Raw genomic sequence first — 17827 nt, 5'->3', positions numbered from 1 at the left:
AGCAACTATAGAAGCTGCTATGGGGCCCGTAGTGTCAGGGGGCCCCGGCATCTGACCTGACACACTAAGGAATGGAGGATGTGCACCATTATATACATGTTATGCTGCACATTATACAGAATAATAAGTCCGGGACATGGAGGGGACAGCAGAAGGACAGGACTAGATTTGTAAAGAGTCACGTTATTTGATGGCACTATATAAAGATTATTATCTTATTATCTTTATTATTAATTATTTTCTTTATTGTCTCATCTATAATTCCTGCCATGTGGTCAGCATCATAAATGTGTGCTCATGAGTGTATAAATGGGTGTATATGTGTGAGCGTGCAGGGGGGCCCCATTCTAAAGCCTGCTATGGGGCCCTAGCTCTCCTAGTTACACCCCTGGTTCCTGCGCTTTTAGGTGGGGCATCACATGGCACCCACAGGGACAACACTGATGTGACCCTAATCTGACAGATAAAGGTCAGTTTTACATACTCACATCCATACTAACACGGATTATACACATATTATTACACACACATTTACACCAATGCAACATTACACAGACCTATAACCTATTACAGTATCATGACTACTATACGCACTACCTGCTATGATGCTATCATTCTCCCTTCTTCCCAGGACAGTAGGGAGCGGGAGTAGAGAGAAGGATAGGAAAGTAGCTGCTGACAAAAGGAGGATGGAGAAGACAGAGCACACAGAAAAATAATCAGTCTTCATCCTACATATCATACTGCTCATCCTCCTTCTCCCCACTGACTAGACTGCAGCCTTGTAAAAGACTAGAGTGAAGGAGTGATGTGCAGAGCAGGATTGTGGATGATACTAGATTCTTTGTTGAGCAGCTGGAGGGGGGAAAGATGGACTGTATGTGGAACATGATGGGCAGACTGTAGCCAGGATAGAGCTGATGGGCACATTACCTGCTGGATTTCTGTAATTACTGAGTAGAAACAGAAATGAGAACATTGCAAAGCCCCCCCCCCCCCCCTCCACCCTCTACTCCATAGTTTGCTTCTCCTGTTGCCCCCTGTTTCATTCTATGGATTCTTCTTGGAAACCAGAATGCAAGGATAAAGGGAGGGGCCAAGACAGGCAGAAAGCAGGGGATAAGCAGCCAAATGACTGCAAGAAGGTAATGAACAATGGCGTAACTAGGAGAGGTAGGGCCCCATAGTGAACTTCAGAATGGGGCCCCCATACCTCGTAAAAAATATACATACAGTGTATACACACCACATACGCATACACATTTAGAGCATATACACATCACAAATACACACATACAGCACATGCACACCAAATACCCAAGATGCTGGGCCCCCATTGACACTGTGGGTCCCATAGCAGCTGCTCTGGCTGTTACCACTGTAGTTACGCCCCTGGTAATGAAGGTGCATTGGAAAAATGTTTACAGTTACACTTTAAACACGACTAAAGTCTGTATATTGGACATATGTATAGATGTTTCAACAATGTGTGTTCAATTTATAGTTCTCTTCTTTTGTAAAACTTTCTAAACTGTGAGCAGAATAGTGAGTGCAGCTCTGGGGTATACTGTATAGCATAATGTGGCCATGGGCTTTCCTTGCTCCCATGATGCCGGGTGCCCTGTGATGTCACTGGGTGCTGGGCAGGTGCCAGCCTCTATGTTCTTTTCCTCCATTACTTTCCTTGATATAAATCGCAGCATTGAATTCCAGCCGCACTTTTCTTGCCAAGTGTCTTCATCTCAGCTCTTATAGATTTCCCGCTCTCGGATATCAGGATCAGGTTGAGTCTCAGCAGTTTTATTTTTAACATCTGGATTTGGTTACAAGTGCAGCAGAGCTGACCGCTCTTTACTCTGGCTGGAGCTGTGAGCGAGGCAAGGAGAAGAAGTTCTGAGTCAGGAGAGTCCAGGGATACAGGAGCAAGTTCATGGAGTCACATGGCTCCACCCCATCCCATACGCAGATCACACCCATTGACATATAATGTAAAATGTCCTGATACTGCAGAAACAACCAACAGGGCCGGATAATAGGGGGAAGGCGCCCAGGGCGCGTGCCTTGGGCACCCCACCACTTTGCCCTTAAAGGGGCCCCCACCAAATGTGTGCTTTTCGGCCGTTCGCATTACAGTGTATTGGGCTCCGGGCTCCCAGAGGCTGAATCCCACCGATGGGCCTGACTTAAGTCTATGGCAGAACAAGGGAACAATAAGTTCCCTACTCGGTCATAGAAGATCGGATGTAAACAAAAATGGCATCGCTGGAGGCAGAGAGTGTGACGTCACGGCGGCACAGTGTCACGGCGCCGCCTGTAGCAGGGTGCCGCCATCTTTGTTTACATCCAATATTCACCCTGACACCATGAGGGAAGGGAAGGAGGTTGGCGCACACGGGGAGGGAACGATGGAAGGGGAGTACAATTTTAGGGTTTTTTTTATTTTATCTAGGACTGTATATAGTGTATATACACTCACCGGCCACTTTATTAGGTACACCATGCTAGTAACGGGTTGGACCCCCTTTTGCCTTCAGAACTGCCTCAATTCTTCGTGGCATAGATTCAACAAGGTGCTGGAAGCTCCTCAGAGATTTTGGTCCATATTGACATGATGGCATCACACAGTTGCCGCAGATTTGTCGGCTGCACATCCATGATGCGAATCTCCCGTTCCATCACATCCCAAAGATGCTCTATTGGATTGAGATCTGGTGACTGTGGAGGCCATTTGTGTCCAGTGACCTCATTGTCATGTTCAAGAAACCAGTCTGAGATGATTCCAGCTTTATGACATGGCGCATTATGCTGCTGAAAGTAGCCATCAGATGTTACAGGGTACATTGTGCTCATAAAGGGATGGACATGGTCAGCAACAATACTCAGGTAGGCTGTGGCGTTGTACCAAGGGGCCCAAAGAGTGCCAAGAAAATATTCCCCACACCATGACACCACCACCACCAGCCTGACCCGGTGATACAAGGCAGGATGGATCCATGCTTTCATGTTGTTGACGCCAAATTCTGACCCTACCATCCGAATGTCGCAGCAGAAATCGAGACTCATCAGACCAGGCAATGTTTTTCCAATCTTCTACTGTCCAATTTCGATGAGCTTGTGCAAATTGTAGCTTCAGTTTCCTGTTCTTAGCTGAAAGGAGTGGCACCCAGTGTGGTCTTCTGCTGCTGTAGCCCATCTGCCTCAAAGTTGGATGTACTGTGCGTTCAGAGATGCTCTTCTGCCTACCTTGGTTGTAACGGGTGGCGATTTGAGTCACTGTTGCCTTTCTATCAGCTCGAACCAGTCTGCCCATTCTCCTCTGACCTCTGGCATCAACAAGGCATTTCCGCCCACAGAACTGCCGCTCACTGGATGTTTTTTCTTTTTCGGACCATTCTCTGTAAACCCTAGAGATGGTTGTGCATGAAAATCCCAGTAGATCAGCAGTTTCTGAAATACTCAGACCAGCCCTTCTGGCACCAACAACCATGCCACGTTCAAAGGCCTCAAATCACCTTTCTTCCCTATACTGATGCTCGGGAGAACTGCAGGAGATTGTCTTGACCATGTCTACATGCCTAAATGCACTGAGTTGCGCCGTGTGATTGGCTGATTAGAAATTAAGTGTTAACAAGCAGTTGGACAGGTGTACCTAATAAAGTGGCCGGTGAATGTATATATATGTATACAGTAATTACTGGGGGAGCTGTATATAGTGATTACTGGGGGAGCTGTATACAGTGATTGCTGGCGGAGCAGTATACAGTGATTGCTGGGGGAGCTGTATATAGTGATTGCTGGGGGATCAGTATATAGTGATTTCTGGGGGAGCTGTATATAGTGATTTCTTGAGGAGCTGTATATAGTGATTGCTGTGGGGCTGTATATAGTGATTGCTGGAGGGGCTGTACATAGTGATTACTGGGGGAGCTGTATATAGTGATTGCTGGGGGAGCTGTATATAGTGATTTCTGGGGGAGCTGTATATAGTGATTTCTTGAGGAGCTGTATATATTGATTACTGAGAAGGCTGTATACAGTGATTGCTGGGGGAGCTGTACACGGTGGTTGCTGGGGGAGCTGTATATAGTGATTACTGAGAAGGCTGTATATAGTGATTGCTGGGGGAGCTGTATATAGTGATTGCTGGGGGAGCTGTATATAGTGATTTCTTCAGGAGCTGTATATAGTGATTTCTGGGGGAGCTGTATATAGTGATTTCTTGAGGAGCTGTATATAGTGATTGCTGGAGGAGCTGTATACAGTGATTGCTAGGGGAGCTGTATATAGTGATTGCTGGGGGAGCTGTATATAGTGATTGCTGGGGGGCTGTATATAGTGATTACTGGGGAGGCTGTATATAGTGATTGCTGGAGGAGCTGTATATAGTGATTGCTGGGGGAGCTGTATATAATGATTGCTGTGGGAGCTGTATACAGTGATTGCTGGGGGAGCTGTATATAGTGATTTCTGGGGGAGCTGTATATAGTGATTACTGGGGGAGCTGTATATAGTGATTGCTGGGGGAGCTGTATATAGTGATTTCTGGGGGAGCTGTATATAGTGTTTGCTGGGTGAGCTGTATATAGTGATTGCTGGGGGAGCTGTATATAGTGATTGCTGGGGGAGATGTATATAGTGATTGCTGGGGGAGCTGTATATAATGATTACTGGGGGAACTGTATACACTGATTGCTTGGGGAGCTGTATACAGTGATTGCTGGGGGAGCTGTATATAGTGATTGCTGGGGGAGCTGTATATAGTGATTGCTGGGGGAGCTGTATATAGTGATTGCTGGGGGAGCTGTATATAATGATTACTGGGGGAGCTGTATATAGTGATTGCTGGGGGAGCTGTATATAGTGATTGCTGGGGGAGCTGTATATAGTGATTACTGGGGGAGCTGTATACAGTGGTTGCTGGAGGAGCTGTATATAGTGATTACTGGGGGAGCTGTATATAGTGATTACTGGGGAGCTGTATATAGTGATTGCTGGGGGAGCTGTATATAATGATTGCTGGGGGAGCTGTATATAGTGATTGCTGGGGGAGCTGTATATGGTGATTGCTGGAGGAGCTGTATATAGTGATTGCTGGGGGAGCTGTATATAGTGATTGCTGGGGGAGCTGTATATACTGATTGCTGGGGGAGCAGTATATAATTATTGCTGGGGGAGCTGTATATAATGATAGCTGGGGGAGCTGTATATAGTGATTACTGGGGAGGCTGTATATAGTGATTGCTGGGGGAGCTGTATATAGTGATTGCTGGGGGAGCTGTATATAGTGATTACTGGGGAGCTGTATATAGTGATTGCTGGGGGAGCTGTATAAAGTGATTACTGGGGAGGCTGTATATAGTGATTGCTGGGGGGTTGTATATAGTGATTACTGGGGAGGCTGTATATAGTTATTACTGGGGGAGCTGTGTATAGTGATTGCTGGGGTAACTGTATATAGTGATTACAAAATTTTGTCATTTTGCTGTAATTTCTTATTGGAGCTGCCGAATCCTGCTGTGTCCATGGAAGATGCTATATACATATTATGATGTACAATGTATATAATGGTGCACATCCTCCATTTTTTAGTGTGTCAGGTGAGATTCCAGGGCCCCCTGACACTGCGGGCCCCATTGCAGCTGCTGTGGCTGCAACCCCTGCAGTTATAGCCCTGAACACGGGTAAGTTGACCGCTCCCACTAGTATGTTAATTATGGTGCCATATGGTGCTCGTATAATACAATGTAGGTGGTTTTCTACTGGTTGAATCAACTCAATTTCCCGCTGACTACAGACACACATCATTATGTTCCACAAAAGCCACAGATTAACAGTCTCTCTCTTTCCATTGAGAATTATGACGCTCTATTATTAGACAGCCCCAGAGCAGCCATTCTCCAAATGTCACCAAGACGAAAATCCCCAAATGGAGCCTGAGTGTAGGCGGAGGTGGTGCCCCTGCCAGGAAATGTCAGGCCCAAGGAGGATAACTGTATCACCAGCATCTCCAGCTGTCACATGCCTCAGTGTGCTGTCTATTCTCAGACCTGCGCTCTCTAGTCATCACCTCCAACATGGAGCATCAGCACAAAGCAACAGTATTATAGCAGTTATATTCTTGTACATAAGGGGCAGTATTATAGCAGTTATATTCTTGTACATAAGGGGCAGTATTATAGTAGTTATATTCTTGTACATAGGGGGCAGTATTATAGTAGTTATATTCTTGTACATAGGGGGCAGTATTATAGTAGTTATATTCTTGTACATAGGAGGCAGTATTATAGCAGTTATATTCTTGTACATAAGGGGCAGTATTATAGTAGTTATATTCTTGTACATAGGGGGCACTATTATAGTAGTTATATTCTTGTACATAAGGGGCAGTATTATAGTAGTTATATTCTTGTACATAGGGGGCAGTATTATAGTAGTTATATTCCTGTACATAGGGGGCCGTATTATAGTAGTTATATTCCTGTACATAGGGGGCAGTATTATAGTAGTTATATTCTTGTACATAGGGGGTAGTATTATAGTAGTTATATTCTTGTACATAGGGGGCAGTATTATAGTAGTTATATTCTTGTACATAGGGGGCAGTATTATAGTAGTTATATTCTTGAACATAGGGGGCAGTATTATAGTAGTTATATTCTTGTACATAGGGGGCAGTATTATAGTAGTTATATTCTTGTACATAGGGGACAGTATTATAGTAGTTATATCCTTGTACATAGGGGGCAGTATTATAGTAGTTATATTTTTGTACATAGGGGGCAGTATTATAGTAGTTATATTCTTGTACATAGGGGGCAGTATTATAGTAGTTATATTCTTGTACAAAGGGGGCAGGATTATAGTAGTTATATTCTTGTACATAGGGGGCAGTATTATAGTAGTTATATTCTTGTACATAGGGGGCAGTATTATAGTAGTTATATTCCTGTACATAGGAGGCAGTATTATAGTAGTTATATTCCTGTACATAGGGGGCAGTATTATGGTAGTTATATTCTTGTACAAAGGGGGCAGGATTATAGTAGTTATATTCTTGTACATAGGGGGCAGTATTATAGTAGTTATATTCTTGTACATAGGGGGCAGTATTATAGTAGTTATATTCCTGTACATAGGGGGCAGTATTATAGTAGTTATATTCTTGTACATAGGGGCAGTATTATAGTAGCTATATTCTTGTACATAGGGGGCAGTATTATAGTAGTTATATTCTTGTACATAGGAGGCAGTATTATAGTAGTTATATTCTTGTACATAGGGGGCAGTATTATAGTAGTTATATTCTTGTACATAGGGTGCAGTATTATGGTAGTTATATTCTTGTACATAGGGGGCAGTATTATAGTAGTTATATTCTTGTACATAGGGGGCAGTATTATAGTAGTTATATACCTGTACATAGGGGGCAGTATTATAGTTATATTATAGTTATATTTTTGTAGGTAGGAGACTTTACTATAACTTGATGTACAACTAAGTTCTTAAAATCTTTACAATCCATTAGGAATGATAATTGAACCATTGATGTTAATGCCCAGGTTGTCTGCAGTTGCCCTCTGACCCCCTTGTTAGTGTACATAGGGGGCAGTATTATAGTAGTTATATTCTTGAACATAGGGGGCAGTATTATAGTAGTTATATTCTTGTACATAGGGGGCAGTATTATAGTAGTTATATTCTTGTACATAGGGGACAGTATTATAGTAGTTATATCCTTGTACATAGGGGGCAGTATTATAGTAGTTATATTTTTGTACATAGGGGGCAGTATTATAGTAGTTATATTCTTGTACATAGGGGGCAGTATTATAGTAGTTATATTCTTGTACAAAGGGGGCAGGATTATAGTAGTTATATTCTTGTACATAGGGGGCAGTATTATAGTAGTTATATTCTTGTACATAGGGGGCAGTATTATAGTAGTTATATTCCTGTACATAGGAGGCAGTATTATAGTAGTTATATTCCTGTACATAGGGGGCAGTATTATGGTAGTTATATTCTTGTACAAAGGGGGCAGGATTATAGTAGTTATATTCTTGTACATAGGGGGCAGTATTATAGTAGTTATATTCTTGTACATAGGGGGCAGTATTATAGTAGTTATATTCCTGTACATAGGGGGCAGTATTATAGTAGTTATATTCTTGTACATAGGGGCAGTATTATAGTAGCTATATTCTTGTACATAGGGGGCAGTATTATAGTAGTTATATTCTTGTACATAGGAGGCAGTATTATAGTAGTTATATTCTTGTACATAGGGGGCAGTATTATAGTAGTTATATTCTTGTACATAGGGTGCAGTATTATGGTAGTTATATTCTTGTACATAGGGGGCAGTATTATAGTAGTTATATTCTTGTACATAGGGGGCAGTATTATAGTAGTTATATACCTGTACATAGGGGGCAGTATTATAGTTATATTATAGTTATATTTTTGTAGGTAGGAGACTTTACTATAACTTGATGTACAACTAAGTTCTTAAAATCTTTACAATCCATTAGGAATGATAATTGAACCATTGATGTTAATGCCCAGGTTGTCTGCAGTTGCCCTCTGACCCCCTTGTTAGTGAACAGCCCCCCATTATCAGTATGACAATGCGGCTCAGTTATACTCATTACTCTCAGCTGTTCTGTGTGAGGCTTTTGGGTAATGAGACTGTGTTACATGGAGAGGTTAAGCTCGACACCTGTTCAGACCCTGTCACTATTTTGAAGGAGATTATGAGGGGGTAGCAGCTGTATGGGGGGGTTTATTTTGGGCTGGGGATGGGGGGGGGGGTCTTGACCACTTCTTACCAAGATAGCATAGAACAGGATTTGGAAAATGTAAACAAAAAATGAGTCCCTGACACCAGAATCCGCAAACCCGGGTGCTTTTGCTCCCCGCTATAAGCCCTGGGGCTGGTGGGTGTCACGTATGAGAGTAGCAGTGATATCTCCTGCCATGTGACAGCTGCACGGGAGGGCGACGCGGTGACGTGGGGCTTCATTACCAGCAGCTGCTCCACATTCTCATGTGATGCTCGCAAAGGACAGAAAAAGTAGACAAGAGATCACTCGGAGATGTGAATGGGAGACTCATGTCCCCGATCTCTGCCATGAGGTCATGTGACCTACAAGCCAATGGGAACAGTCATTTCAAAATGGATTACTATGAGAAACTTCTGTAAATTCATATAAAACCCCTCTAAAGGGAACCTGTCAGCAGGTGTGAGCATAGAGATTGCAGCCAGTATTACTGTCCCTGGAGAGATGTGTCATCAGACCTTTGTGCATCTTGTTAGTAGCCGGATTTGGAAAAATGGATATATATCATAGGATTTGTAGTGCACTGGAAGCGTTTTCTTACACTGCTGTGCTCTGTGCTCTCTGCCGCCAATGTTAGGTTTTGGTTATACATGAAATAGCTGGACCTGGCATAGATTACAGTCCGGTGTATGAGCGCTGCGCAAAAATTGCTTATAGGTCAGAATCTCTTGCGCACCAGTGGGAAGATCATAAAAACTGCTGCACAATGGGGTTCATTTACTTACCCGGTCCATTCGCGATCCAGCGGCGCTTTCTCTGTGCCGATTCACTAAGGTAGTGCACCCGATGTCCACCAGGTGTCGCTGCTGCGCTGAAGTCCGTCGGAGTTCACTGAAGTTCACCGTCCTACCCTCGGCGCAGTTAAGCGACACATTTTTTTAAAAAAATTTCACGGTTTTTCCTAATCTGTCGGGTTTTGCGATGGCCAAGCCCCCTCCCCCCCCATTTCCGTTGCGTGCATGCTGGCGCCGATGCACCACAATCCGATTGCGTGCGCCAAAAACCCGGGACAAATCCGGTGCAAATCGGTTATTTTCGGAAAACCGGACTCAAAAAAGCGATTCAGGCCCTTAGTAAATGACCCCCAATGTCTGACACAGAGGAAGAAGAGCAGGTTCTCAGAGCAGGAAGGGGTCACGGGCAGCAGATACGTGAGCGGAGCCCGCGGGGACCTCACATGCATCAAGTGTTAGTGACAGAAGAGGAATTTTGGAGTATTTTAGGCAACACAGATATTTATGGCAAATATTTCTCTTGAGGGAAGCAGAGAGCACACAATGGAAAGCCCTTTCTCCCCTGCGCTCTCCTTAAAGGGATTGTCCATAGGATAGGAATGAAATGACAGAATAAGAGGGGCTGAGAGTCATAGACGATGAGATGAGACAATCTATTTAGTAACATAAGATAATAACGTCTAAAACATCAGTTAAAGGGACCATTGATTTCCATGGACCGTTACTGGTTCCGCTATTATCATTTATGTGAAAACGGAAAATGTAACAATTTGCTAGAATTTAAAGATTTGACCTTTTTCTCAGAAATCAGTGTCTTACAGAACTAAAGGGACTTGCATACCAATTTCCAGAACAATTAAAGCAACATTGGTTTGGACTGAATAGATTTAGGACCAAAATCAAATAATATGAGGCTTCTACGGATCGAATCTTGAATGATCCGCTCATCTCTCGTCCCATTCCATCACAGCAGTCCTAATCTTGTATACAATAGTGCTAATAGCTTGGCAACCAGTCACTTGGAGAATATCACTAAGGGAAGACTGAACTAAAGGAATTGCCTTTTAAGCGATTATCCAGAAGACAGAAGGAAATTGCCAGGACAAAGTCCACAACCGAAACAGCATCTGCAACCCAGCACAGATCTAGGATACAGATTCTGAGGTGCACTTGGTAATCATTGTCTCTGGCATGAGGGGTGGGACTGGGGGGACCATGACCTGGACTGTGACCCCAGGACCAGCAGGAGAGGAGAGAATGCCAGGAAGACAAGGGAAGATCCTCAGACACCAAAGAGATGACCAGTAGGCAGGACTATGTGGGTGAACTCTTAGGATGGGTCAGAGTTAGGTCTAATCTATTCCTCCTCATACTCAGGGTCACATATCACACAAAACATCACTGAAAACAAATCCTAAACAGTGACCATCATTGAAGTGAAACATCAGGAGAAAACCTCAGGTACTTTCCATCATTTTTGGAATCCAGCTTGGTCATTGTTGGCCACTTCCCTTTAACAAGATACAAGGTGTCACAGTTTTCCCTACTGGGAAGTGCTTTGTTCATATTTTGGCCCTGCCCAAATATGAACATAGCACTTGCCTGTAGGGAAAACTGTTACCTACCAGTCAGTCAAGGGGAGAAGAATCCAAGACTTAAAGGAAGAGGCCATAGAGCTTTCTTCTTGAAATCACTCTAAACTTTTGTGCAGGGGCTTAGTGCACATATGTGTCACTGTCATCCCGGACGAGCCCCCAAGATTGTCCCCGTCCACCTTATATACTATCCAGAAATCATATAAAATGTAGACTTTATCCAATGGTCTATAATGGAGGCAAAACACTGATGTCTATACAATCGTAAACCTGAAATCCAGAAAGTGAAGGAGGTGGGAGAAGTATAGCACAAGTCCACTAGAAAATTTTGAAAAGCCCAGGTGCTAATTTTATGCTGGAAGGTTAAGATCAGCCAATTTATAGGCTACTGGGCCCCAAAGATCAGTTTATTGTTTGTGTCCTACACATAAGATGCCGGTCACATGGTAGCATTTCATACTCCGTATATCAGCATCCGCCACCCACCAGCGATACTTTTGCCTGAATTATCCATGTGGATTTGTAACAATGTATCGATGTGCAGTGATTGCATCCAGTCTGCGCTCTCACTCTTCATCTTATGATGTCACTTCCAATCCTGACCCCTCACCCCGATGTCCACTGCTGATGTCATAGAGGCGCAAATATCTGTGCCGCAACAATGTGGGGAGGGGAACGATTCCTAGAGAACCTCCTATTTAGGATGTCAGGTTACTGGATCTTACCATGGACCATTCTATAGTCCCATACATAAACCAGGACTGAGCCGTACCCACAGACCCCCCCTCTATAGCCTCTTCCTTTAAGTTTTGGATTCTTCTCCCCTTGACTGACCGGTATTGTTACGACTCACCATATGACTTCACCATATTTAGGAGAAATTCTACGATGTGACTGATAGAGAAAACACAAACAACAATTATCTGAGGACAAGCATTTCTAAATATGGATTTCTTCCCTCATGGAAGGTTCTGTAGATCCTGTCCGGTCAACACACTGAAACGAAAAGTCAGCGGTGCACAGGGTGCTGAGTAATAAGAGCGCCATCTGATCCCCCCCCCATGTCTGACCAGCGCAGGGAATATTCTGTGGTATCCGAGCACATCGGGATACATCAGGAATGTTGTGTCTGGGGCAAAAACTGCTGTTTTAGAGAAAAGACAGGAAATGTTACTGGACAAAGGTGGCAGAACTGAGCGCCAGCCGGATCCTGACCCACTGTAACAGATCTACAGCTGGAAGCTCCTGGGCCCCAGAGTATTGTATAGGGTTTCATGGATCTATAGATGCCGCAATAGAACCGACCTATAAAGTCAAATCATACGACAATTACCGAACTTCACAACCCAGCAAGATTGTACCACTAATATCTATGAGATAGACAGATATTCTATAATATATAATGTAGATATGAGAAATAGATGTTTCCATGTAGATCGCCATGACAATTGGACTTGCCCTTTGGGATTTGGAGCAATTATCTGTGATGTAGGAACACAATGTGACGCGGTGGATGAGATGTAACCACATGGGAGGCCACTCATTATTTTTAAAGGGGCCTCTGTGCTTTAAACCCGTCACCTGCTGGAGGAGCAACTGGATCCTATGGTGGAGAGTAAGGGATTCCATGGCCGTAAATAGCCCGGATTGTTCCTAGGGTTCAAAGGTGACCCCCCAAGGATACCCCCCCCCCTCTCACCATCTGACATTATGTATCTACTGTGACATCATCCAGACTGAGAAGTGACAGTCAGCATTCCCACTCCTCCGAGTAACAGGAAGCCCTTTCCCATCACATACAGTATGTCCAGGAATATACTATTTGGATAATGATTGTTCTTTGAGTGTTGTATAGGAGTATTATTAGGGCTCCTTATGACAGTGTTATGTAATATATGGGATACAGAACTCTGGATATCCTGCTGCATAACTGCACAAATCTCAGATGTACATAACTAGCCATCAAAGTCATGAATATTTATTACTATTGTTAATAACCTCTATGGGTTGTCACCCCGTGTTTCCCAATTCTGTGGCGCCCTCTTGGGTGACAACTACAGTGACATCACCTATTGGTTCTCACCCAGCTTTTCCAGAATCAGAAATGTGGCAAATGATTCAATGACTAGTTCCCACACTCCCCGATATTGGTGGCTTGCTGCTCGTTGGCTAGCTGATGACAGATTCCCACAATCGCCGGCCTCGATGGTTAGCCACTCCCAGATATTGGTGACTAGCTGCTGACTGGTTCCCACACTCCCCGATATTGGTGGTTAGCCGATGACTGGTTCTCAGATTCTCCGGCCTCGATGGTTAGCCACTCTCCAATATTGGTGGCTAGCTGCTGACTGGTTCCCACACTTGCTGATATAAGTGGCTAGCTGCTGACTGGTTCCCACACTCCCCAATATCAGTGGTTAGCTGCTGACTCGTTCCCACACTCCCTGATATACGTGGCTAGCTGCTGACTGGTTCCCACACTCCCTGATATTCGTGGCTAGCTGCTGACTGGTTCCCACACTGCCCAGCCTCGTTAGCTAGCTGCTGACTGGTTCCCACACTCCCCAGCCTCGTTGGCTAGCTGCTGACTGGTTCCCACACTCCTCAGCCTTCAATCTCCCAGTGACTTCTTGTCTCCCACTGCTATATTCCATTCTATTACTTTCTCATAATTTGGAGGAGCGGAGGGGGGCGGCTACATGTGAGCGGCGACTGATGTGGCTGTGACCAGATTGCCACCACCCGCTCTTTGATATTCCGGGAGCGCTGTGAATTTTATGACAAAGACTTTGTGCCAATAAACCGTTTTCCCCTGGGAATCTTGGGAAAGTCACACAAAAAAAGTTTTAAGATCAAAAAGTTGGAAAACAAGGTCAGAGGTCAAGGAAGATAAAATCAGCTTCCAAACATGAGAAGAGCAGGGGCGCAGCTGTAAGGGGCAGAGCTGTGCACCCTGGGGGGATATAACACTGCAGCCTATAGGCAGTTTCAGCCAGAATAAAGGGCTCATTCCTGCTATGTGTGGTATTTACACTATAATAAGGGGTCATCACTTTAAAGAGAATCAGGCAGCATTAAGCGTTAATACAATAAGCTCAGAACACAGCAGTGTGAGGACACATCCCCAGTGCACTTGTAGAAGTTATCATTCTGTAATATAAATCCATATTTCACAGTCCTGCTGCTACTAACAACATACACAAATGTCTTATAACACATCGCTCCAGGGACAATACATAACACTAGCTGCAAAGAGCACAGAGCACAGCAGTGTGAGGTCTGATTGCACATCTCTCCAGGGACAATACATAACACTGGCTGCAGAGAGCACAGAGCACAGCAGTGTGAGGTATGATTACTCATCTCTCCAGGGACAATACATAACACTAGCTGCAAAGAGCACAGAGCACAGCAGTGTGAGGACACCCCCAGTGCACTTGGTGTAGCTACAATTTTGGAATATAAATCCATATATCACAGTCCTGCTGCTACTAACAACATACATAAAGGTCTGAGTACACATCCCTCCAGGGACAATACATAAGACTGGCTACATGGTCACAACTTCTGATGGGTTCTTGGTCTTTAGTGTTACAGTAACGTTTATACATTGTAACAACACAAGGTCGCTATTTCCATGACAACTATTCTGCTCTGTCAGCAGGTTGTCACTCTCCAGGTATAGGTTGTCAGGTGCACAGTCATGTGACAACTAACCCAAATAGCAGCAGGAAATGATCCATTATATTAAATATTCCTGTCTCCCCAGGAGGGAGGGGGACAACAATGGCACAGGATCTCCACGTCTGGATGAAACTTCTCATTTAGAGCTTAGCGCAGGAAGCTTTGGTCTCATTCAGACTAAGGATTCCTCTGCACCTCCAGCACAAGACCCTCTGTAACACAGCAACTCATAGGTTAAATATAGACCAGTATCAAGTGTCCAGAATGATCCAAGTCTCCAAAACCAGCTGTGACCTCTGATCCACTAGCTGCACACATGTCTCCTGCTGTTGTATATCAATCAAGGGGCTGAATCCAGATATAGGAGGTCTGATGGGGGAGATATGGGGGGGTGGTCCTCCCAAACACCTTATACTGTAACTCCTGCTGTATAATGTCACACCTGCCTGCTGCACATTATGTTATCAGGACTATAATAACATTAGTATAATCAATAATCTACATGGGAAACCTCTCCAAATTCCAGCAGTGACCTCTGACCTCCAGCACCTGTATCTCTAGTCCTGTATTTCCACAAGGCAGGGCTTGTATATTTTATATCTGCACATTATGTACATGAAGATAGAGGCGCTATACAGGGCGGCTATAGGATATTACATAGGTACATTAAGGAGCAAGCGACATGTGATTCCATTATACACGTCCCATATTATACATAAACTGTACATCATGTCCCTCTGATGTGATACATATAATCATATGAAATCCATAAGGAAACAATATATCCTCTTCCATGGTGTCCCATACAGTTCCAAAATACAGAAGCATAGGGACTCCATGTACCTCTATGTAGGGTCCCAGCATTGGGCAATCCATGTACCTGGACCAGCCGAGCAAATTAAAGAGGGAAGCTGGAAAAAAGTAACATGGTACCAAGATGTTATATATAACCAACATTTAATATCCAGTTCAGAAGACACCAAAAACAGGGGTGATCTCCACTTCAAGAGCTGCAGCACCCCAATTCAGAATCAGGCCATATATTGTTTAGCCCTTTTCATGGCCCCTGTTGGCTCCACAGGCCCGCACCCCCACTAGGAGCATGAGGTTATATATTATAGTGGTGACATATTCTGTAGGGGCTGCATAATGACAGGAGGATATACAGGGGTCTATATAAAAGGAATCGAGCTACAGGGGGGAACACAGAAGAGGGGGTGCAGGTTACACCCTCCTATACACCTAAACTGGATCCACAAAAGTCCAACTATTAATAAAACCCCTTTAAGGTGACAGCATTGCCATCACAGATACTAAATGATACATACACATACTAGGCACAGGCAGGGCCCTGAGCACCCTATTATTAGCACAGGGACCCCACCATATCATTACTGATAATTACCCTGAAATCACAACAAGAGGTAACAGCACAGTCTCCTAAATCCACAAACTCCCCCTCCCCCTCCTTCCCAGGAAACTGTAAGATTATTGTATCATTATTTACAAAACAAGGAAACTTCATTGAGACAAATGTTACATTGTAGCAGAACACACACAGTGTATAGACATCCATACACAGGGATCTGCTGCTCGGCCCATGCAGGTCACTGCTGCTGCTCCTCTGCAGGAAACCTCCTCTGCTGTCACATCGATTTCCCCACCATTCAATGACAGCCCATGCTCCATAGTGTCACATCCTTCCCTCCATTGCAATCGTCTTCCCGAGCTGCTCCAGAGCAGGGAGGAGGATTACAGCTAATACCTGGAGATCAGGGGGTGCAAAGTGCTGCCTCCTTACATAACATCATAGTAAATTACATTCCATATTACTTCCATGCAGAGCTGAGCCCCCCAGGACTGGCTACATGGGGGGAGCAGGGTACTGCATGACATTGCTACGCAGAGCTGACACTCTATGGAGGAGCTGCCAGTGCCTGCAGCCCCTGCACATACATCCAAGCAGCCTGTGCCCAGCCCCTGGCACAGCAGGAGCCACACATTACACCTTCTGCTGCAGAATATGTAGATTTATAGAGCAGAGCTGCAGATCATGTCCCCTTACATTACACTGCAGAGCTGACACTCTATGCAGGAGCTGTCAGCCATCCCCCTGCCCTCCTTACCCACCTCCCCCATGGCAGCCTTACCTTCTCCTGTGCCCTGGTCAGCTTCTTCTGCACATTGCTGGCTATCTTCCCTGCAGAGACTCCCTTCCCCATCTCAGCCATCTTGCCTTTCCTTTAACTGGAGTTAAAATAATCAGATCAGAGAGAGAGGAAAAAAAAAAACCTTTGGCAGAAACAATGGCTATACACCCCCCTCCTGGCTGCTGGGACAGCCTTTTAAAGAGACAGTGCACACAGCAGCTAGGAACTCCTTAAAGGGGCAGAGCTGGAAGGGAGGCAGAGGTGTATGCAGGCTCTGCAGTGTCACAGTGACACATCCAGCCATCTGCTGTGCCAGGATCAGGAGGGTGGAGGGGACTGTACAAACATACATCAGGCAGGACCTAGAGGAGAAGGGAGGTCCTCACCACCTCCCAATACAGGAATCCATCGCCAGGCATTGTGCTGCCCTGTACATTATACTAAAGCAAGGGGGAAATATAATAGGGGAGATTATTACACTTTTTATTTTAAATAAATTGTAAACATTTTGTCAAAGATTCTACAATAAAGACACAAGTAACATTAATGTCCAGTAATCTAAATCCATAGGGGCCATCTGTTACCCACCAGATAACCGGTTTAAGTACAACTTATCCATATTCTACATCCCAGAAGCCACAACGTGTAAGACAAGCTGCAGCGTGCGATATTCCTAACATTCCCATGGAACTTCTGCTTAATTACTCAATTCTACAAGGAGAAATTAATGATGTTGCAATACTGCCCCCTATATACAAGAAAGTGAATACAATACAAGTGACTAATGTACAGGAGTACAACTACTATAATACTACTGCTAAGTG

The 17827-nt window shown here is 44.4% G+C and overlaps 1 protein-coding gene across 10 annotated transcripts in view; it reads right to left on the bottom strand.

Moving 5' to 3' along the window:
* Positions 1-17317, bottom strand: part of BIN1 (bridging integrator 1) — a 98755-nt gene extending 81438 nt beyond the window's left edge. For 3 of the 10 annotated variants that reach the window (XM_072122016.1, XM_072122022.1, XM_072122019.1), the window contains exon 1: positions 17004-17314. In XM_072122016.1, the coding sequence (XP_071978117.1) occupies positions 17004-17084 (81 nt within the window). In that variant the 5' untranslated portion in view covers positions 17085-17314. Of the gene's footprint in view, positions 1-17003 lie in introns of all 10 variants that reach the window. The other 7 variants (XM_072122012.1, XM_072122014.1, XM_072122017.1 and 4 more) reach the window with 4 other exon arrangements.
* Positions 17318-17827: the final 510 nt, after the last annotated feature.

Source organism: Engystomops pustulosus, chromosome 8 (genome assembly GCF_040894005.1).
Source record: "Engystomops pustulosus chromosome 8, aEngPut4.maternal, whole genome shotgun sequence".
Classification (NCBI taxonomy): domain Eukaryota; kingdom Metazoa; phylum Chordata; class Amphibia; order Anura; family Leptodactylidae; genus Engystomops; species Engystomops pustulosus.
Note: the sequence above shows the minus strand (reverse complement) of the source record. Positions and strands in the feature narration are given on the sequence as shown.